Source organism: Cynoglossus semilaevis, chromosome 3 (assembly GCF_000523025.1).
Source record: "Cynoglossus semilaevis isolate Cse_v1.0 chromosome 3, Cse_v1.0, whole genome shotgun sequence".
Taxonomy (NCBI): domain Eukaryota; kingdom Metazoa; phylum Chordata; class Actinopteri; order Pleuronectiformes; family Cynoglossidae; genus Cynoglossus; species Cynoglossus semilaevis.
The window spans coordinates 4260378-4283440 of record NC_024309.1 but is presented as its reverse complement, the minus strand read 5'-3'; the positions used below and the strand labels follow the sequence as shown (position 1 = coordinate 4283440).

At 41.1% G+C, this 23063-nt stretch overlaps 2 protein-coding genes across 3 annotated transcripts in view; one reads left to right on the top strand and one right to left on the bottom strand.

The window, feature by feature from the left end:
- The window catches only part of kcnb2b (potassium voltage-gated channel subfamily B member 2b), a 79180-nt gene extending 65110 nt beyond the window's left edge, over positions 1-14070 (bottom strand). The window contains exons 1-2 of one of the 2 annotated variants that reach the window (XM_008307619.3): positions 13125-14070; positions 11403-12111 (exon numbers count right to left, since the gene is read on the bottom strand). In XM_008307619.3, the coding sequence (XP_008305841.1) occupies positions 11403-11987 (585 nt within the window). In that variant the 5' untranslated portion in view covers positions 11988-12111; positions 13125-14070. Of the gene's footprint in view, positions 1-11402; positions 12444-13124 lie in introns of those variants that run through there. The other variant, XM_025054470.1, reaches the window with a different exon arrangement.
- trpa1b (transient receptor potential cation channel, subfamily A, member 1b) overlaps positions 1-23063 on the top strand; it is a 90936-nt gene that overhangs the window by 38450 nt on the left and 29423 nt on the right. The window contains exon 3 of the mRNA XM_017031466.2: positions 240-416. The gene's annotated coding sequence lies outside the window, so the exon portion shown is untranslated. The remainder of the gene's footprint in view (positions 1-239; positions 417-23063) is intronic.

The window sequence follows — 23063 nt, the reverse complement described above, 5'->3', positions numbered from 1 at the left end:
GTACTGCTACTTTGTCACGCTAAGTCGACGCAGACATCACAAACATCTGTGTATCTTTATTTTTTTGCCCTCTTCAGCTGAGCCTCAACAGGGTTTAATACAATCTGTGTCTGTGGGAACATATGGAAGCAGATTCAGGTTTATTGATAAATAAAAACACAGTGGTCAGCAGTGGGGAACTCCATCAGCCCACAGTGCATACACAGCAAAGATGTGATCATTTTTTCTGTCACTTTCAGGAATGCTGAGGGACAGCTAACAGCTGGTACTGGAGTCCACAGTGACACCGGGAGCACATGATGGAAGACAGCGGATGACAATGGAATCAGTCCAGGGAGGCAGATAAAACCGGGGGGAAATGGGAAAAGACCGGGACCTGGAAGTTTTGGAAACCCTTGTCACCCTGAATACACAAGGTAAGTCAGCCAGTGGCTCCTACTCTTCCCTCCACCCATCCTTGATCTGCTCCATCTATCGTTTTGTTTCCTCTTGCATGTTCTCAGACATGCTCAGGAGATTCCATGTGGCCAGAAGTACCAGGTGTTAGAAAGAAAGATACCGTGATAAAGGCACACACACAAGGTGCGAAATACAACTTTTAAAATATGATTCTTGGTGAAATTAAAGTAAGAGGTGTTTTAATGGTCACCATATCGCAGCAGCTGCTGTTTACACCCTCGGTTGCAACTTAGCCTCTCGTGTCATTGATAAGTATTTAGCCATTTTAGTGGAAATGACACAGAGAGCTGGAACTACATGCTTCTGAAGGCTCCTCTCTGGTAAAAGGGATGTCGTTAGTGAGACCTGATCCCTGTTGATCAGGTGGAGCTCTAGCTTTTCCCAGACATTTGCATCAGGGGTTTGGTTGTGGGGGCTGAGGTACCAGCTGCTCTGCCGCTCACACAGCCTGTATAGAGATGAATTGCTCCCTGGGTGTCAATAAGTCACCACGGTTACCATGGAAACTCCACAAACACAGAATTTCAGAGGAAACAAGCGAGATGAAGTTGATTACACTTTGCCTTTTTTTTCCTTTCAAGAGCTCCTGGGAGTGTCTTTTTTCCATGTAGAAGAAGAATTCCGGGTATCCGTAGGATATTCCTATTGGATCGTTGGGGTTCCCCCATATTTTCATTTATTTCTCATGCAGGTGCTTTTTTAAGTGCTTCAGTGTATGTACATATTTTATGATGTTGCAGTACAGTCGTGGTGGTGTGCTGGAAGCAGACACACCTGAAGGAGCGAAGCTCTGGGCATTTCTACACCACAAATATGATTGATAAAGAGCAGAATGAAAAAAAACACTGTAATGAATACCAATGCACTCGCACGTCGCTGCCGCCAGGATGGAAGGGTGAGCTGGACCACAATTCAGCATTCTCCTCTGCAAAGAAAGCTGGAGGGAGGCCGTCGGTGGAGGTGGTGGGAAACACCGAGCTGTTAGATGAAAGGAAGTTGAAGTTCAAGGAGGAAATGGAGGAGAGGGGTAGAAATTGTAAACGCTGACTTTTTCTGAAGCTCAAATTGAAAAAGGAAAGAAGGATATTGAAAAAGAGACAGCATGAGACAACATCATGGCCCTGACGGTGTGGTGGCACCTGCAGAAAGCTGCCTCAGCAGCACGGGGAGAGGAGTGTGTGTGTGTGTGAGTGTGGACTCCAGTTAGTGTGCTGTACTTTGTGCATAATGTGTGTAACATTGTGGAAGCCCCAATGTGAGCTTCACAGTGTGTGGGTAAGAGAGGGAGAAAGAGAGAGAATGAGAGTGTTCACCTGGTATAGACAAACAATTCTATTATTGTGGTACTCCACAGGTATCCACTGAGTGAGAAATTAAATTTGAGTTCTAAAATTTAATTTGGAGTTAGGATTAGAACTGCAGGTATCCACTGAGTGAGAAATTTAATTTGGAGTTAGGATTAGAACTATGGCCACTGTGGTACTGGGGGTTAGGTTAAGGGTTGAGGCTAGACCGGTGTTTCCCGACCTCTTTTGAATCACAGTACATATTTTACCTTAGAAAAACTAAGGAACACCATCAAACACAAAGTTCCAATAGTATGTGTAATTACATTTTAAAAAGATTTCAATTATTCACAATTTATTTCCTCAGTATTAAACCCTGGCCTGTTTAGATGAACACGACTCTGATATACTTGCAGGAATTGAAGAAAGACAAACACAAAGAACAGTTCTGAGGCATTTCTTGTTTTGGTTTTTATCGCCACCTGCTGCCACCGAGTTGAAGAACGTTTCACTTTTCTGCCTTTCATTGTTGCATCGATAAATTAAAACACTATCTTTGCAGTTATTAAATTATAGTTTTTAGACCAGCTAGGTGAAACTGGATAATTTAACACAGCCCACCTGATGAACTCTCACAGCACACGAGTGGTTGGGAATCACTGGGCTAGGGAAAATACACAATCTTCATGTGAAATACACACAAAACACACAATAGAGACCCGGTGTTTCCGACGTTTAGAATGATGGCTCTCTACCAGACATTTTTCTGTTCGCCTCATTTTTCTGAAGCCTTTTGGGACGAAGTTAAAGAAACTGCAAAAGACAGTGTGAGCAAATCTGACCAGAGGCAGCGACGAGGGCAGTGAACAGGAAGACAGGGAGGAGATGAAGGAAGCAGGAGGAGGAAGGAGAACATTACACTCTCGTTCAAAGCGTCACTCAAACTGAGGTGCCAACCAGCACCGCCACTCGCTTCTGGTCCACAGCCACTCCCAGCCTTCAACGGGATTTATGCCCGACTCTGACCGAGCTCAGACCCAGGGCGTTGTGCCAGTTTACATCTCTCGTGGTTTTTGCAGGCGTCACAGACACGAGGTGTGAAATAAGAAATTGCGAAAATGAGTAAACCCATTATCCCCAAACTTGGTATCTCATTAAACAATACAATTAGTCATTGGTGTAAGTGACTAATGTTTGCAGCCTTAGTCACTGTGGAAACAAACTGACATTGTTTCAGCAGCTTTTAAAATGGAAATGCACTCCTTTTTTCTTTTGTTTATTGGGTTATGAACTAGGGATGCTTACAGTGAGAGTGTGGTGTTGTTCAGAGAAAACAAGCGTCCTCCAGACATCACAGGGAGCCATCATGATGGTACCAGCGTTTTTCCTCTGTTTTTTAACTTCTACTGAAGTAGAAGATGAATTGAGAAAATCGCTGGCAGATAAATCAATGTTAAAAAAAACAAACAATCCTAACTTCATCCTGGAAGGCTAACTGTTATGGTCTGATGGTGTTTTCTGGGGATGACAGTAGCATTAGTAACGAGGCTCCAGCCACCGGGCCTCTCACACCATCTGGCCTCTGATTAGTCTGGGCTTGTACTGACCGTGTTGTTTATATTAGACTTGGTGCTGGAGTAAGTTTTTCTCATTGCACTAAACTTCCACTGAATCGTGGTTTTCTGCCTCCCATCTCTCCTGCTCTATTACACAAACAGTGCAGAAAACAAAGTTCTGTGCCACTGTGCTTAGTTTCCCCTGGTGAGATTCACTCGGCGATGTCTTTCATTCATTAATGTCTTTGTGCAAAGTCAAGCACAACAAGCCCTGGGACGGGCTGCTGGGATTTTGTGAGACACCGGTGCCACTGAGCTGTATCCACACAAACATTCCTCTCCATGCAAATCCCCCATGAAAAGCAGCAGCACAGTATTTCAGAAAAGGAAAATGAAGGAGAGACTGGATGTGTTCTACGGTGCAAACAATGATCCGTCAGCAGCCTGATTTCCTCTGCCTCACATCTGTGTAATGTAAGAGTGTAAAACTCAGAGGAAACAACACTTTGGTGACATCATTAACAGACTGCAGTGTCCTAACTTCCTGCATGTTCGGAATATGTCCCTGGGATACCTTTACTGTAAAACCAAAATGAGGTCCAGTCAGCCTTTCAGCAGTGGGAGGGAACCTCTCAAGTGCAATTTTCAGAGCAATTAAAATCAAAAATAGCCTCCATGTTGTGGATTGTTGATTTATTGTTCTCTGGGTGTATTGTAACCACACATACATTTCTATTTTTGTAGTTCATCAACAGTGTCAGCAGAAATCAAATAGACATGCAGCAACACACACTCAGAATGTAAACATGTCCAGTCACACGCCTGCAGCTGTCAGAGATACTTTCATAAAGATTATAAAAGTGAAATTACGCTGTAAAAGCGTTACGTTAACACCATTTGTCATCATTAATCCCCGCAAATGTGCTTTGGCACTGTTTTGAAAGCTGGTATTTGCTGCTTAGTAACATGACCATATATTCTGAGAACACCAACAAAAGTATGCGCAGTGGAAAGCACTGTGTCCTCTGATGACAACACAAGTGCAGTCTGCTGTCCATATGAGGAAATTCATGTTAAAGGGCCAGAAAAGCAGCGCAAACTGCCATTGTTCTCCACTTAAACAACACAAAAATATTCAGTAACATATACTCCAGCATTAGCACCCACACTACACTTACTAATATATTTTTTTATAAAATTATTGATATTTTTGCAACTGTATAAATCAGAACTGTATGGGAGTTGTGCATCTTCCTCTAACTGACTAACTCTCTGCCTGTAATTGTTCAATAAAATGGGATTTTTTTTTTGTGGGGTGTAAACAAGCTGCAGTTTAGAAACGAGGCAGAGGCAGCACAGAAACTGCTTTCTGTCAAATTCCAGGCTGATCAGAGAAAGCCTTCCTGCAGGAGTGGACCAGTGTTATCAACTGCTATCCAGTGCTGAAAAACTCTAAAACAAAGCTTCGCAGCCGCTCGAATCTATAGGCATTACTCTCTGGGAGCTTAGATTTAAAGTTTCTAGCTTGTGGGTTTACAGGTGGAATGTGCCTTTAGGCTATACGCATGAACAGTACAGACATTTATTCACAACTTGCAGTACAAAATATCTTGTCTGTTTTCTGTGCAAGCTGAGCATGTAATGATGTAATCTAATATAAGAAAATCCCCTACCTTCTTTTAGGCCTTCAGTGATATTTAGGATATAGACACCAATAGCAAACAGTTTCCTCTTTGCCTCTATGGTTGCAGTACCTGGAGTGTCCACTGAGACATTAGTTTACAGGTGAAGCCACAATGTCTAGTCATATATATAAAAAATATAGCTGTGTCATAAAGTTCAATAGTGGTGGACAGTGCCAGAAATCACTAGGTGCTCTGTGCTGAATACCATCCTTCTCAGGTGCTAGATGTCCCTCTTATCTTAAACAGCCAATTATATATGAAATAACCAACAATGTTGAAGCTTAAAATCAAATGATGGAATAGGGTTCCAACTATGTTTATAGCACCCTCTGCCTGGTAGTGAGTGGAAGCCTTTATCTTCCAAATTGATAAACAGTTGGAGTAAATTCCGGCCTTTAGTTTCTGTGTCCTCTCAGCCGTTATGTCTTAAAACCTCTGACCCTGGTCTGACAGCAATCTTTATGAAACTGATTTCAAACTGAAAGTAATCTTTTCTACTGTCTTTGACTTGTGGAGAGAACAGAACGATGAAGGTGGACAGGAGGTTAAAGTGTCACCTGGAACATACAGATGGTTGAGGCTGTGAACGCTGCCCATACAGGCACTATAAGGACCATAATCTGAGAGGTTCTCTCTTATCTGATTATGATTGGGGGGTAAAGAGGATTTGGGTGCTCCTGCTGCCTAAATGTTAGTCTGTACTGATTAAAGGTCTAGTGGCAGGCTTATGTAACCAGGAGACTGCAGGAGGGTAGAAGGTGTTCTGCAGCTCTGTGATGAACTGTTCTCCCATAATACATCCTGATAACTCGCTAAAAGTCTTTTAAAAAAAGGAGGGAGTATGGCAGTAACTTCTACAAGCCTTAAAAATCTTTCACTTAAGGAGTTTCTCCTACAGGTTGGAGTTATTACAACCTAGAAAGCTGAGAATAAACAACAATTGAAAACACGATCTGATTTCACAGTCCAAAGTTGACATCCAGAGGGCAGGCTTTTCACCCAAAACTCATAAAGTAACAAAAATCCATGAGCTTAACAAACTCAGTACATTTCTTTAATAAAAAAAAAGTCAATGGGCATTGATTTAACCTTCTGGAGAGTCCACAAATCATGCACAGATAGACGGGGATAATTAAACACAAGGTAGATGATGTGCTGTTTGAATTTCACCCCTGGGGATCATTCTGTGCTGAACTTTTGACGTGATGCTGACTCAGAGTTTCAGACATTTTCCATGTCCCCAATATAGTCATATTTCACTCTTTGTTAGAACAGTGGATTCGCCGAAGGTGCTCGGAAAAGTCGGAAAATAATTCTTTATTTTCTTATAATATTAAAAGGGATAGCAGCCACGAGGAGGATAATTGGTGATAATAATAATAATAATAATAATTTGAACTCTATTGATGTTAACAGGAGATCTGAGGCAGAGAGTCCTGAGGTGTGTCATAAAGTTGGCAGTCGACAAGTGTTTTACTTACCTAAAGGTCATTGCTTTGCTGGTTCAACTCTTGATCTATCTGGACATTGTCCCAGTGTTCTCTTCTAGTGTGAGTTGGGTTTTTTTTTTCCAGTCTCAAATTGCGCATATTTTTTAGAAAGGTTAACTGGATGCTAGATTAACCAGAGGTATTCTGTTATTGTGAGTGTTAATGCCTGTTTATCCTGATGGTGGACAGGTCGACTCTATTGGGATTGGCTCCAACAGGCTTCCATTCACAAACCTTTTCTATGGTTCAAAACAAAATATGAATGTTTTTTCTGATACTCGTAGTTAGCAACAAGCTTCTGCAGAAGACTCTCAGCTGTATAAAATGTTGTGTGTATTAACTTTTTTGTCATTTTTATTTAGAATGCAAATCAAATGGCTTTAAATCACCAGTGATTATGACCAATCTGACATTCCCGCAGACTGACATTTGGTGGGGTCGTTTGGTACTTCATAGTGCTCCAGCTTTTTCCTCATTGTGTTATCATCATCAACAGTGTCTGTGTCGGACTGACTCTGGCTGCTTGTATGCGTGGGAGGACCAAACGGCACCCGTCTGCACCCATACAGGCCCATCGCTTAGCATTCCCACCAGCTACAGCGGCTTATTAGATAAAGCAGAGAGTAATGGTGCACATTCACATTAGCAGCGAGCCAGCGATGGACAAGACTAATGCAGAGGAGAAGAGATGTAGAAAAGCCACAGTGAATCTCTGGTATCTTTCAAATGCTTCGCCGTTGTTTTCAGTGCCGACTGGCTGGACTTCGAAGTAAAAAAAGAAAATGTACGGCTCCTGTCCTGTAGTGATTGCTTTGCTCCAGCTTCAATATTTCATATAACAGTGTTAGTTAATATTCTGAGCAGCTTATCCAGCAGCTTTAATCAGAATAAAAAGATGCTGCTCTTGCACACTACAGAGCTCCGCGCTGTAGCAGGGCATAAAAAACTAATAGCATCGCCTTTATGTAACAAAGAAACACAGTCAGTGAAAAACACAGTCTGACTCATTCAGTACATGAGAGAGACAGAGTTCTTTTTCTTTTGGGTGATTATGGCAAATTAGTCTTAGCTGTTTTGATATATTTTCATTACTTTTGTGGAATAATAGGTTGACATTTATCTGTTCTTAACTAAACTTGGAGTTATTACTTTGAAGATGACTTCCTGCTGTTTTTAGTTAACTTTTAGTTCGGCTGCCTTTCAAGAAAAGTTCTGATGTCTTAGCCATCTTTTAGCTTTTTGTGGAATATGTTTAGTTATTTTGCTTTGTGTTTGTCTATTTTAACTATTTCTGGACTAGCTATGTTGACTATAAAAACTTATTTTAAGGCAACCGTTTCTTTGTATTTCTATTTCTAAAACAAATAGTTTTGTTTTTTGTTTTGTTGTATTTTCCCATCCTGTATTAGGCTAACATGGTTTTTTTAACCTCTAAATGTTTCTGCACAATCTCTCAGCTACGTATCTTTCAGCTAATTTAGCTATAGCATGTTCAACAATATGTGGCTTTAAGGGTTATTTACTACAGTATTCAGGTTAACTTTTACCTCCTCATACCTTTTGCTTCCATTTTTATTTTTTTCATCACTGTTCAACTAAGGCTATTCATATATTAGTCTTGTGTCTAACTGTAGAGGACAAGGGAGTTTTGTGAGCTGTGAAAGGCGACAAGGAACTAAATTTCAAAAGCAAACTTAAAGAAAAATGTAGGTTAATTTGCTCTGGGCTCTTGCTGACTTTTGCCACTGCTGCTGTACAGAATAAGAGCTTGTAAGACCATGTTGTAACATGAAGCTCCTCTTTCTTCCCCACCTGAGACGAACCAAGCATAACACCCAATTTCTTCTTTGACCTAAAGGCTGGCAGTAACACAGAGCGACCACTGCATTAGCCTGTGTCTTCTCTGTTTTGACCATATCATTTATTATTCATTGAAAAAGGTTTCCAAAGACACAGCTCAGCATCCCAGTGCGTAACTTAGTTACACGACCGCACTTCTTACATCATTCTCCAAGGGCTCGACCCTCTGTCACTATCTTCTCCACCAACTCTGTATCTTCTGTAACTTGGGACTTACTCTAAAACCTCTTGGCTGTTTTGTCCAAAAATATTTTTTCCTTTTTCTTGCAATGCGATGTCTGACCTCTTTTTTTAAATTTTCTTTCACTCTGCAAAGGTGGGCTTTCACTTTGAAAGCAACCTCTCTCTTGTTGCTGAAGCTCAAATGACTACTTTAAAGAGGTCAGTCTTCTCCAAGCTGAGGTGCGTCATAAAGTTGGCAGGCTGACGTGCTGCCTTATTTTTAATAAAAAAAGAGAGAGAAAGGAAAAAGAAAGAAGGTACAGAATTAATTTGTTATTGAATTTGAAGACATCTCCAGTTGCTTTTTTTATACTGTATAATAGCACAGTCATACACTAATGGAATCCCCTTTGTCCAGGGCTTTTAAGGGTTTCTTGCTGCACAGTAAATGTCCCATTAAAGGCTTCCCCAACCTCTGGGAGCAGCTATCTGAGAACGGTGCAGAGCCTGCAGTCTAGTTCCAAATGTGCTTTCAGCTGTGGATAACCTTGGATGTGATCACACAGCCATTAAGAGTCACGTTCTCGTTCCTGTTGTGGAGCACTCAGCAAAATGTCAGTGCAATTGGAATTTCATTGGGATTTTCCCTTTAAGGTTTTACAAGCTTTCCCCCACGTTACATAGTGAACAGGTCAGCAATATGTAGTATCAGTAGAAGGAGGCAGAGAAACCAGAAGGTAAATCCTTTCAAATATAACATGGGTATGAAACCAACCCACTGTCGCCACCTGATTGGCCTTTGATTAGTTATTGGCAGCCTCTTTAAATTGACTAATGTGGTACACAGCTTCCCCGAGGAGGCTGGAAACAATTATCCAGCTGAGACAGGATCGTTGTCAATCACATGTCAGTAGTTGTTCCCGGGAAACACTGCATGCAAAAGCAGCAGGGACAGATAATGGCAAATCACTGTGAATGAGTGTAAATCCGAAAATGACTTTTAAATTCAAAATTGCTATAAATTTAACAGAAGGGACTGGAATTTTCAGATCTTCTGGAAAGTGAGTTCTAAATAAATAGAAAACATCCTCTGTATCAGCCGAGGATCAACACTGCAGCATCAATACATACAATACAACAGGGAAACAGGCACAAGCGCGCGCACACACACACACACATAGGTCGCTGTGTTTATGATCATCTAACATGGAATATAATCCTAACCAGCCCTGCTCTGCACTGCCCAGAGATGAGATCAGGATACTGGAGACCCCATGTAAACGACCAGCGATTGGATTTCATCAAGGTTGACCTGCCTAATTGTGGACTGAGTCAGAGCAGGAAGGAGATGAGTTAGAGGTAGTAGTGGAGGAGGAAGAGGAAGGTTAGAGAGAGAGAGGGAGAGAGGGATGTCATCATTGGAAGACGTGACAACATAATTATATGACTTCTGAAGCTTTTTCTCATGTGATAATGAGTATAATAAGACTGCAACAACACAAAGACCGGAAGCAAAGTGTATTATTAGTGTATTAACAACAACACTGCTGGTTCTAGTGTCTGTCAATCAGTAAGGCTGTTACTTTTGATCATATGTGTGAAAATATAGAGATAAAAGTTCAGACTTCTGGATTAAAATCATTTCTTATTTCTGCAGGCCGGGGCGTGAAAAGATCACAGCAGGTGATCGATAGACAAGCGAGTATGATTTTACTATTAAACACCAAATAAATAAATAAATAAACACACACATTCTAATTTAGCTATTTTGAACAAGTGTGCATATTTGTTTTTAACTAGGAGTGGCAACAGGCTGAGGAAAACTATGACCTTGGAGGGCAGTCAGATGGCCACTTCCAGCAAACGACTCCCAACTCTGACTTTAAAATCTGGGAATGGAACAGACAATATCATTGTCGTTCTGCTGCAGCAGAAGGCAATCGTAAAAGTTATCTCTGTTGCACAAATATACCACCGTAATGTCTGAAAAGTTCATTTTATTTCAAACCATTCCAACACTGTGTTGCCAGTAAATCCGGTGGATTCAACAAGCTAATGAGCTAACATGTCGATTGCTTTTTGCCAGTCCTAATGCACCGACCGGCACGAGACCAAAGTGTTTAAGAAAAAGCCAGTTTTGAGTTATTGCTTAAACAAAATGCAGACTATTTGGCTTTTCACTGTAGAGTTTGTTGCTGACTGTTATTTCCTCCGTGTGAGAAGGTTTTCTGCACAATCCCTAAAGAGACACATAAACACAGACCAATTACCAAAAAAAAAAAACCCAACAAAAACAAAACTGTTACTAAAACACATCTTACGTGCTTTAACTTCCAATCTTGATGATTTCACAGGTGGAGAACGTCACCCTAATATCAATGTTTACTTTATCCTCCAAAAATAACCGAGTGCCGTATCTCTGTTTAAGACTTTGCCGTTAAAAGACCAGGTTCACCGTGTCGCACTTTGTCGCAGCACAGAAAAAAACAACAGTAGCTGACGTACCTAGCAATTATTGCATCAATGCAAACGGAGTGTAAAGTGAACTGTAGTAGTTCTACGGCTGGTACACTGTGTGTACCGTACATAACGGCTGTAACTCCTTATCTTCGTCTCCGTCTCTGACAGACGCACACAAATCGTTATCCAGAGACAACACGTTGCTCTGTAATTAATTCATCACGGACACGAGAGTGACGGAAACCAGATTGTACCTGCTGAGAGTACACTACACATCTGTCTAATTTCCAAATTGATGAGCTTGTAATTATATTCCCAAGTTAGAGGCAGACTCCAATGAGCTCGCATGTACTGTGGTATGATTCAGTGATTCAGCTTTGAATGTGAGAACAGAGAATGTGAGATGGGGGCAGTGTCATCACACCACCAGTTTCACTCTCCTACCTTGGCAGCCACAGAGGAGCTGGGCTTCTCCAGGAGATCCCACAGCTTCTTCCGTTTGTCTGGGCAGCAGGTGTTATCAAACTCTCCCTCTCCTTCCCGGTCCCTCATCGTCTCTGCCTCCCTCCGTAGCTCTTCATTCATCTGCTCCTTCTTCTGGTGGTAACGTGCCTGGCAGCAGGACTCCAGGTAGATCTCATCAATCCCCCAGTAGTCCAGCTCCTGGCCAAAGGAAAGGGCGCACATCTCCTCCATCATGTGTAACTTACCGGTGCGGTAGAAGTTCAGAATAGAAGTGAAAGCACCGGGGTGCCGGTCAAAGAAGTACTCGTTTTCGTTCAAACTGTAGTCGTCACACACTTCCATCAGGGATTCGTGGGTGTTGCAGTCTCGAAGCTTGCCCAGACGGGTCCTGGGCAGACGATCCAGGGTCCTCCACAGCACCTCGTGGTTCAGACCGCCAACGTTAAGACGGACCCTACGAGAGCGTGCTTTGGTGCGAATGATGTCTATGGGCTCCGGGGGCAGTGATGGAGCACTTTTGATGTTGGGGGGCTTGAGCCCTTCTGGTTCCAGCTTCTCAGCCATGCTGACGGACGGGGAGACGTGTCTTGGGGTGATATTGTGATGAGACGAAAATAAAAAATGGCAAAAACAAAAGGCCAAAAATGTTGAGTTATGTCGGGTCCTCTTTATACAAGTCCCTCCATGGCTGAGAAAACAGAACAGATTTTTTAATTTACAACAGGATATAGAACATAAATCCCCCAACAAAACAATTTAAAGTTAATTTTAAAAATCATCTTAATTCAGCATCATCTGTGTGCCCGTCGGTGCGCTCATACAGAAACATCTGCTGTGGCGTTATTGATCCTGTCGTCACATTTCTACAAAGGTGTTAGGCAGAATCAATCACTTTGTTTTAACAGTCAATATGGCTGCTTTGCTTTGCCTTGCCTCGCTCTCCATTCCAGTCCAGCTCTGCTCTGGCTGTGGCAGTGAGGCAGTGAACTCCTGCTGGAGCACTAGTTTCTGTGCAGCCCATCGGTCAAAATGGGTCTCAGAGGCGAGTCAGTAAGCAAATGGAATGAAGGAAGCCTTAAAATTCAGTTATAGATTATAAGACTGAGTGGAGCAGCCAAGTCCTGGTCTGCTGCTGTTTGCCAAATATCTTTCACTTGCCAGGTTTAATCATTATAGTTCCATTTGATCACAAATATTAAGTCTGTGTATTGTTATTATTTTAAATATAAATAAATGATGGCTCATACCAATAGTTATTATTTTAATTATAAATAAATGATGGCTCATACCAATATAAATAATCAAGGATTAATAAGAAAAAAATATTATTTAAAGCATTAAATCATTGTAGTAAAACTATAATGTCCGCGCTGTGAGATTGTTCCTGAATGCAACAGTTTATATTTACCACCTAAATACTTGGAACACATTTATTTTTCCAAACTGAACGTATATGAGTAGATCAGGAGCCTTAACCAGCATTAAAGTCATCAACTGAGCTGTAGATTATACTCAAGTATCAATAAACTGCTACCTGTTACATTTGGAACATTTTAATGTTTCCAGTAAGATTGTGATGCCTTCATATTCCTGCACCCCCGTGTAACTCAGTCCATTATTTGTCCTGGCATCTTCTCCACTGCGCTCAAAGTACTGACAACATGAAAATACACCATCATCCAGAAAACGAAATAGCCCTACCTTGTCGAGATAAACCACCGTTTGCATGCAAACTCCTCTTGTTCCTCGGGGAGCAGCGGATGGAAAAACGAGCCGGGATACCCGGTTCAGTCAAGCGGCCACGGCTGGAGAAGGGAGCACTCCCCGGGCGCTGCGCAGAGAACGCGCGTCCCACATTGTGTTAAAAAAAACGAGTCGTGTGCGGAAAAAGAAATAAGATCAGAGAAGGAAAAATATGTCGTCCTTTAAAATGAGAACAGACAGCGGAACCGGCTTTGTTTCGCCATCGAAACAGTGTTGTTGAAAGAGTCTTCATCCAAAAGCTGGGAGCGTGCGGAGGAGACGGGCTCCACTGAATCACTGTGGCTGCAGACGTCGTGCGCGTAAAAGGCGACGGGAGGGAACGGGATAAGCGAACTGCAGAGTGTCCCGCTGTACACTACTGAAGGAGGAGCAGGGGCAGGAGCAGGAGATGGAGCAGAAGCAGGAGCAGGCAGAGGGACCACTGAGCCTGCACCAAATCATAAAGATGGGAAAAAAAATGCAGGACACTTGATAAATCTCAGAACCGAGCGACTGGTAGTGTTCATCCTCTCAGAGTAGATATTTACATTTTAATAGTTATTTTATGGTGCAGTTACTGATGCAGACAAGTAGCCAGATCTTAATCATCCTCATAATTTACATATTAAATATATGAGAGTATATATATATAAAGGAGAGTTTACTGTTAATGCAACATTTTTTTAAATAATATAAAATAATATAAATATAATAATCTCACCTTGAAGCCCACTAATGAGGATCAGATATGTCACTGTATTTAAACTGAATGGGACAATCAGAAAAACTGGTGTTTTTTTCCAACTGAGCATGCTGAAATTATTATTGCTAGTGCAATGCAACCTGAGCCGACTGTTCACAAAGGCAGCAATTGGCGTTATAAATATCATACTGGTACAGACCACATCATTTGCCCCTGGGAGACACTAGATATGTTGTATCTCTGGGAATCAAACCCAGGAGTGATTGGTTTCACTTTCTATTATGCTGCAGACTGGGGAGGTTTTTGAACCAGCAATCCCCCAGTTACCAGCTTGGCCCTTTTACCATTGGTAGCATAATGTTCGAGTGTCCATAGGTTCAAATTTCAAAGTTTTATATTAAGGTTTTGATCAGAGTCAAAGTCTCTAAAGATTGGTCCAGGTTTAGTCCGATGGTTCAAATCACGAGGCTAAGGAAACGGAATAAAAACAGGAGAGAAGTCAAAGCCCAGGTTTTTACGGTTGAGGCATTAGTTCGTGTTAAGTCACGGGTCCTGGACTTACGATGGCAATAAAGACGACAGATTGTTTCTATTTAATCCTCAAAGGTTGACTCCTTAATAAAAAAGTTCCAGTCCTTACTCCCCTCCCTCTCACACTCAGGTTCATACTGACCATTACCAGTGCAACAGCCAAGTCTAACTGTATGTGATGCTCCATTTCACCCTGCAGTGGGCAACCTGATCTGCAGAAGACGAGACCACGGCCTGTTCCTTTCAGTCTCGTCCAGGTGGCGGAGCCATCAGCAGTAGGTCACTGATGAAGCCTGGCAGATACACCTCATGCCTCCTTCAAGTAGTAATCAAACCCAACTTCTCTTAGCCATCAATATGTAATGATCTCCCGACCCTGTGGCTTTAAATGAATAAATAGAGATATTAAATTATGTATCCCTTATTATCCCCCAGATCGTTACCTATACCAGTGGCTCCCTCTCTCCCTCTCTCTCTCCCTCTGCCTCCGTCTTCCCCTCTCTAAAAGTTCACATGAACAGTGCTCAATACAGCAATGATATTTCCCTGTAGAGCTTATGTGTCAATTGAACATTTCCCCTTAGCCAAGCACTTTTCCAGAAATTTGATTATACAGTGCATATGTGTAATTGATTTCTCTGCCGTGTTCCTTCCTGCAGTGACAAGTGATCAATACGGCTGCATTGACTAAAAGGGGGCCTCTGCATGTACGTATACTGTGTCTCAACTGTGTGGACACGGTAATGTGAAGGTCAAGACTTTGCCACGATGTCTTCACTCTGACTCTCCAACTCTGTACTGGGGTTGAGAAGCTCACTAAAGGCCATGCCATTCCTTTCTGACATTTTTTTAAGTGAATGGACACCTGTGAGAAAATGAAAACTTTTCACTCAATTATCTTTGAAGAATTCAGTTTTTAACTGTGAGTTTGATGCAGTTTTGTAAAATTATGATTCCATTTATAGAGGAAAAAAAAGTTCGTAGCAATCCTTACAATAGACGTTGTGTTGTTTGTGCCTATACAGTGTGTGGGACTGCTAATCTGTCCAGGGTGTACCCCTCCCTGGTGACTGCTGGGATTAGCTCCTGTTCCCCATGACCCTGAAACGGATTACGCATCAGAAGATGAATGAGTGAATAATTTATGTCTTTGTTTGAATTTGATTTTAGTACGGAGAGTTGAGCAAGGGCAAACTTCTACACGATCAGGAGGAGATTTGATCCTTCTGTTTTTTAACGACACAGTGTCTTTACCAATGAGACGAAGCCGGGGTCTGCAGACTTGCAGAATAGTTTCCCTTGAACCCTTGGCTCCACCTGTGACATTAATTTGGCAGCACTTTACGTACAGAGTTTTTAGCGTCCCTCTGACCCTGAGTTGACTGATGCAAATGATTTCTCCGATGACATAGAAAAGTGCTGACGCTGCATTTCCTAATTACTCGGGATGTGGTAATAAAAAATGATTCGGGGTAACTGACTATGTCCCATTCCACCGGTCATCGTCCAAAGGAATGCGAGGACGTGTGAGGGACAGGCGTAGAATGATGTTGACGCACAGCAATCAGCAGAGCGGGGTCGTTCGCTACTGGTTCGTCTGTTGTGTGTCGTAATCTGATACATTGTGCACTAGATGCTTCCAGCTCGATACTGCATGGCTCCACTGGGGAGTTGAGTCCAGCCCACATCCATCCACGTGGGTGTGTAACTCTGGTTAACAGCCTGATATCTATAATTACAAACTCAGCATACAGAAACGTGTTGATACACAGGCTCATACTGTGGACAGACAGAAGATGGATGATTTTCTGTCTTGTGATGGTGGTCTTCAGGGTGATCACCGTTTTTAAGGTTGTGTATGTGTTTGTGTGTATTTTAAATTCCTGTGCACAACGTAGGCATGTGAGCATGTGTGGGCCGTTGCCATAGCAACCCATGGTGTAGCCTCGTGCCAAAACAAGTGTTTGGGCCGAGGGGCCAGTATGACTCCAGAGTTAGCCTGCTGCCTGCTGTTCTGTGACAGTTATTAAATCAGCTGTTCATTCAATTAACCTCATGGTGTCTGTGTTTTTCTGAGTCTTGTTACAGACTCAACACTGACGACTGGATGATGACTGCAGACACATTCTACATTACACAAAATAAACTAAATTTCCTGCAGTATTCCTTGTAAAGCAATTAACTGTAACAACGCTACTGTACTGGTGCAGTGCAAGGGAGTGGCAGTCACTGTTTTTAATTACATATTCAGTAATGGTACTTGAAAAAAAAGTTACTATTAACAATCCTTATTTATGACTTGCAGTACTGTAGATACTGCAGGCCTGGGCCCTGGACAAGATAAACTAACCCTAACCCCCAATAATGGCCAGCATGAGTACAGGGTTGTTTGTTTGTTTGTTTCAAACTTAAGAGATCTAATCTAATCTAAAATCTATGCTTTTCAATTGAAAGTAATCTGAAAAATCTAACACCATTCACACTCCCGGGGTAGAAGTTTGTCAACATGGAGAATTGTTGCCCATCCAGAGTTTTCCAAATCAGATATTGAGGGCATTTCCAGTGCACAGGCTGCTGAAGGCTGCAGCAGGATTAAGGTCTGGATCCCGACATGGTTCATTCCAAATAAACTTATTTTTTCTCTGCTGAAGCCTTTCTTTGTTTATGTCTGTCGCTGTATTGGTTTTCGTCTCCAAGAAGTGTGTTCTTTTTTTTATATATATTTATTTCTTTTTTAAATCTCCAGCTCTGGAGCAATAGACTGGCATTTGTTACTGTTCAGTATCACTTCTACTTTGAAAACAGCAGGACGTTACCACCACCGCGCTGCACAGAGACTACTGTGTTCTGTCAGTGAAGTACAGAGTGTTTTTGGTACCGAACACAACTCTTAGAATTCTGCAGAAAAACGACCGCAGTTTCACCAGACCTCATGATGATTACGTCATTTTACTGTGGACCAAGACAGAGACTGTGTGATTTAAGTTTCAGGGGTAAAATATTCTATTTTTTTTCAGAGGAGACTTTTTGTCTACAGGCCCAGATAGAAAGACATTTTATTTAATAACCTCATAGATAATGACATATTTCTGATTATTTCCTCTGTGGTGTCAATCACAGGGGTGTTTTATAAATTAGACTCATGTGTATAATTATATGTTTAAATCATAGTGAGTTGCAGCAGCAGAAACAAAGACATTGTCTAAAGTTTTTCCCAGTTATTTTTCAACTTTGAAAATTCTGCCATTGGTTCTTCAGGGTTTATTGTTATATAGAAGAAATCTGTGGAAGCATAAAGACAGATGAAGGTAAAATCCTCAGCCCTGCAGAATAAAACTGTTTGGTACCACAGTCTTCAGTCTCTCATCAGTACCAGAGCAACACAGAGTGGACTGATCCCCCCAGCTGTCCTGTCTCAGAGCCATCACTGACTGCTGCTCCCTTCCACTTCCAGGCGATGATAAAATACATCCATCATTCAAAAAAAAAAAAACCGTCTTGACACACGTGGAGTCTTCAACTCCTGCTTCTGATGATGTCAGCACATCGTCATCATCCTCATCACGGTCATCTGCCCATGACGGACATAAAAAGTGACAAAGTGCAACACATAATTCGTGGGCTAACTTGTTATTGTGAGTTTTCTGTGGTGGTGGAGGAGATGGAGAGAAAGAGAGGAGAAAAGGACTGTAATTTTCTGTGTGCTCCTGCAGGGGGAGGAGGGCAAAAGTCACATTCATTCAAATTACAATAATAAGCATTCAATCAATGCACAGCACTTTTCTATTAATAGAGAGCTGCGACAGATTTGGATGTTTGGAGAGACAAGAAAGGCTTCATAGGGGAGTGAGGGGAGTGAGGGGAGTGAGGGGAGGGGGGAGGCAGTCAGAGTAAAACGCAGACCTACCCACCGTCCTCTTTCTGCGCCGCAGCTTTATATTTTATAATTCCCAGAGGTGTCATCTACTATCAAGTGGACTTAAAAGTTATGGACTCTACATGAGAGGCCACCAAATCTGTGAGTGCGCTGTGATACATCACGTACAAATATGTGTGCGATTGCATCTGTCCGCGTACGTGCGTGTTTGTCAATAAAACGGAGGAAACAAACCGCAGCAGCAGCCTGTTTATTCTCTGTGGTTATTTTTAGCTGCCGGCCATGTCAAGGTCCACAACCACCAGCACCCACCCACAGTGGGCAGCAGTGGCCTTCGATATAATGGCCCGCTGCAGACCAGAGTCATTAATCTGTGTCATCTTTTCATTCATCCCCCAACCCCGACTCACACCTGTTCACATCTGAGGTTGCCAACAACAGCAAACATGTCCAAAATACACACAGCCCATGGACATGGACATGGACAACTGTGGTATTTGGTTGTAAAAAAATTAATTAATAAATAAAATGATGTGGGGTGTCCCTCGGGTTTATGAGACTGTAACATAGAACCTGAACCTGTAGATTCTGGTTTAAACCCATCTGAGTTCTCCACAATAGAACCTCCCCCGGTCCCCCGCCCCGCCTTTTCCACCCATTTTTCCACTATGTGTATGTGTTGTAGGGCCATAGCACCGTGAACACATCACTGTGTGTTTGAAGCTGTTTGCAGGAGACATACAAGCATGATTAATTACGCCACCAACTGTCTGGGTCTGTTTACGTAATACGTTCAAGGCCACAGATATGGTTGTGTGTAGTATAGAAGTCCCAACAGTAGTAGTAGTAGTAGTAGTAGTAGTAATACTAGTAGTGCTTCACTAATACTTTTGTAAAATCTAAATCTTTTGTAAATCTATTCCACACAGACCAAGTTGATTTCTATAATTCACACTGCAGTTTTTACTTAAACTTTTCCTTATTAAAACAAAATGTCATAATTTATCACCTATCAGCCCAGAAACTGTCCAGAAAAAAAAAAAAACAAACGATGAAAAATAAAAAAGAGCCACAATTTGCCAGGAAAAGAAGGAGAAGTTGGAAATATAGATGAGAAAATTGTATTAATCGAAATACAAGTCAAATTAGTTTAGCAATAGCTAATATAGCTACATACAGTAGGTAAAAACAACAAAAGCTGAAATGGGGGAAAAAAACCTGTGTCCAAAATTTATTTAAAAAATAACCAAAAGTGAGAACAGGAAAACCTAAAGCTAAGCAGACATTACTAAGTCTAAAATATCTCAAAGTTGTAGAAAAATAGATTAGATATTTAAAGAAGCTGATTTGGAAAAAGCTGAAAGTTAAAATTGAAAAGTGAAAAGTTGGAAATCCAGAAATGAAGAAACAATTGTGCATTAAGTTCAGCAACAATCCAGGAAATATATATAACAAATAGAAAGATTAAAATGAATAAATAAAGTCAAAAAGCTAATTTGAGAACAACATGTTTTAGTTATGGCTCAAACCTCGTTGGTCTCAGTTTCATAGTTTGCCCCAAAAAGACACGTCACCTTTTAGTCAATGTCACCGTTTAGTCAATGTCACCGTTTAGACTTTTTATTATGTTGTTCGTTTTTTGGGGGGTTTATTTATTTATTTATTTTTATTTGCTGAGTGCACGACCTCAGTGTTGAGCTCCAAATTTCAGGCTGTTGCCCCACATTCATCAGCATTCAGCAGTGCAGTTAACGCCACCTCGCAGGCTAGACACGACAATCAATGTTGTGCCCCCACCTGCCTCGTCTGCATCTGAATGCTAATGTGGCTATAATGCACTTGATGTGACAATAATCAGACAGGCAATTTGACCTGCACCTGCCGTTAAGAGGCCTCTTAGAAATTGTTAGTTGTTTATGTGATGAGGGCAGGTGTGGCAGATCAAACACTGATCACAGTTGTTTCACTCTGAGGTGTAGAGGACGACGTGAATGAATGATGTAGTCGTGGATAGTCACGTTAAGAGGAAATCTCTCTCGTTCTTTTAGTTTATCAAGAAACACTCTCGGACTCAATAGTGTTGATACAACACTGAGTTTACCATCCTCACACTCCCATAAGTCAGAGAGCCGCTCTGATGCTGCTGTCAGTGGAGTAATTGGGTCCACAGGTAGTGTTGTGGTCTTACACCACCAGTCTCTCCGTGAAATAATGTGAAAGATTAATCATTTGGACAGCGAACCAAAACTTGCTAACTCCCAGGAGGAATATTGTGATGGGAATTTTTTTTTCTTTTTTCCATCCACTTACAAATGAACACTGGAGGTCTATTTAAGAGGCGAGGTGATGTTTATTGTTTGTGAAGTTGTCTTTTTTTTGGTTATTAAACTTTGAACTGGCAGCATTACTTATATATTATATTATTTATTATTATATATTATTTTACCACTGAGGTGTGATCTCTCTTTACAAAGGGAGACCTGGTTTAATCATTTAAACAACACTCAGATAGAACCCTTACTGTACAAACAGACTGTGACAATTCTGAAGATTCGATCAGGATATTTGGAGTCAGAGTAAAGGACAACGGTTGATTAACATCTTTAACCTAATGTGTCAAACTTCTTGAATGAAGTATATGTAAAAAACCAACTGATTTTATTCTTTGACATCTTGTCTGAAGTTAGAAGTGACAACCCTGTCATTTAAAAGTTAGCCAACAGGTTAGCCAAATTTGCTAACCAAAAAACTTTCAAAAAAAACCCCATACATTTAAAACAGTAAAGCACTGTGGATGCATAAATTAACTTTTAATTTAAATCTAGTTTTGTTCAGTTGATGAAGTCACATCTGTGTGTTGTGTAGCGCTGTGGTGGACCTCTGGGTGACAAACGTTCCCGAAAAAATGTCTAACTTTAGGTGTGCACTCACATAAATTGTCTGTGAGTGAAGGTCACCACAGAGACGTTGTCGTATCCTGTTTCATTGTCCATGCTGTTGTTTACCTGCTGACGGGTGTCACGTTGTACAGATTGAGCAACACTGAGTGCTTTCTGCATTTTAGGTATGTCATCGTGCTGACACCCAATCCTTCGTCCACTCCACCAACTGGACCTCATGCCTTTGTGTGTGTCTGTGTGTGTGTGTGTGAGAGAGAGAAGGAATAAGTGAGTGATAACCTTGGGTATTTGCATTAAACACTATATCACGTCACCAGATGCACAATGATCTAATGCATACGTTTGATATGTTGTATCGCGGCCGGCACGGAGTGGAGCCGTAGACCGCTCCATCTCGCTGGTGTCCTTCAAGGTTACACATATTACACTTTAAAGATAATGCAAACTGCTGCCGGTGTCAGGAGTCTTGATGGGCTCTTGATGGAAGTGCCTTCTAATTTAAGGCAGTCTATTAAAGAGGTCACGATCTCTAAAGAGTGATTTCCACTATTGTCCTTGATGTAGGCGAATCCCCTCGGAGAGTGACCCACACTGATTGACCCAGGTCAGCAGCCAGGGACTGAGTACCAAGCACTGTTGCTAGCCTAGTCTGGAGACTTGGTCTAATCCCTTCCATGTATTGGATAAACAATTCATAGTTCACATTAAAATTAAATTACTCAGCAGCTAATTGGATACAGTCAGTATTCAGGAATGAAAACTATACATTTGACATTATGTTCTGAGAACAAGGAGAAGCAGATTTTTATTTTTTTTATTTTATTTTTTGTGGCCTTGGTTTTCTAACAGGTAGTACAGCCCGGGGGCAAAAAAGGACAATTATAGCTTTAAGAGAAAAAAAATCACTCAGAGTTTGGCTCTGTCCTTGTCCATTTCTCTTTATTTTTTAAAAAACTTGTTCGGACTTTTTGTACTCCTCCATGTGTTTCCTCCTCTCTCCTTTCTGACTTGTTGCACACAAAAATTACAAACAGTTGCACACACAGTCGGTTATTTTCACCTCTATGATACCGCATTAGGGAGTAACAGTTTGCAAAAAGAGTTAGTTTTATTAATATAGTTTCTGTTATATAAAATACCTGGGTATTAACCATAATGCTTTTGCAGTATATATATATATATATATATATATATATATATATATATATATAATGTAAAGGAATATTTATATATATATCTTTAGATATAAATTTATTTATATATATATATACATACATACATACATACATACATACATACATACATACATATATATATATATATATATATATAAATGCTCTCTTCCTTTACACCTTAAATCTGGCAACAAAATCATACATTTTACTTAGAGATTCATTCTTTGCCACGGTGTGTGTCCAAGGCCAGACTTTACCAAAGCTAATTCCACTAATGCCTCCCACCACAACCTTCAGCTCTGAATTATTTTACTGGAATTACTTCCACAGTGAGTAAAAGATAAATACTGTACAGCTGTACAATATTTCTTAAATCCCCCAAAACTTATTTTATTTTTTTCCCACTTTGCACCGACTACCTCTTTAAATCATTCCTGGTATCCTTTCCAAGATTCCCTTTTGTTTAAGAAAAACATCTGAGCAGCTTGATGTCATCAAATCTTGATTTGTCTCCTGGAGTCATGTCTTCAAAATAGCTGCTGTGCTTCATCATCTGACTTCTTATCTCCTAAAATAACTGCACAAATGTAATTTAGAGACAAGGAGGCCATGCAGTATTAACCACCAGGTTTTTTTTGCGTGGTAATAGTCGGAGGTTCAGGTAGATATATTTATATGTCACACCCTCTCGCACCGTTAAATTTCAATATG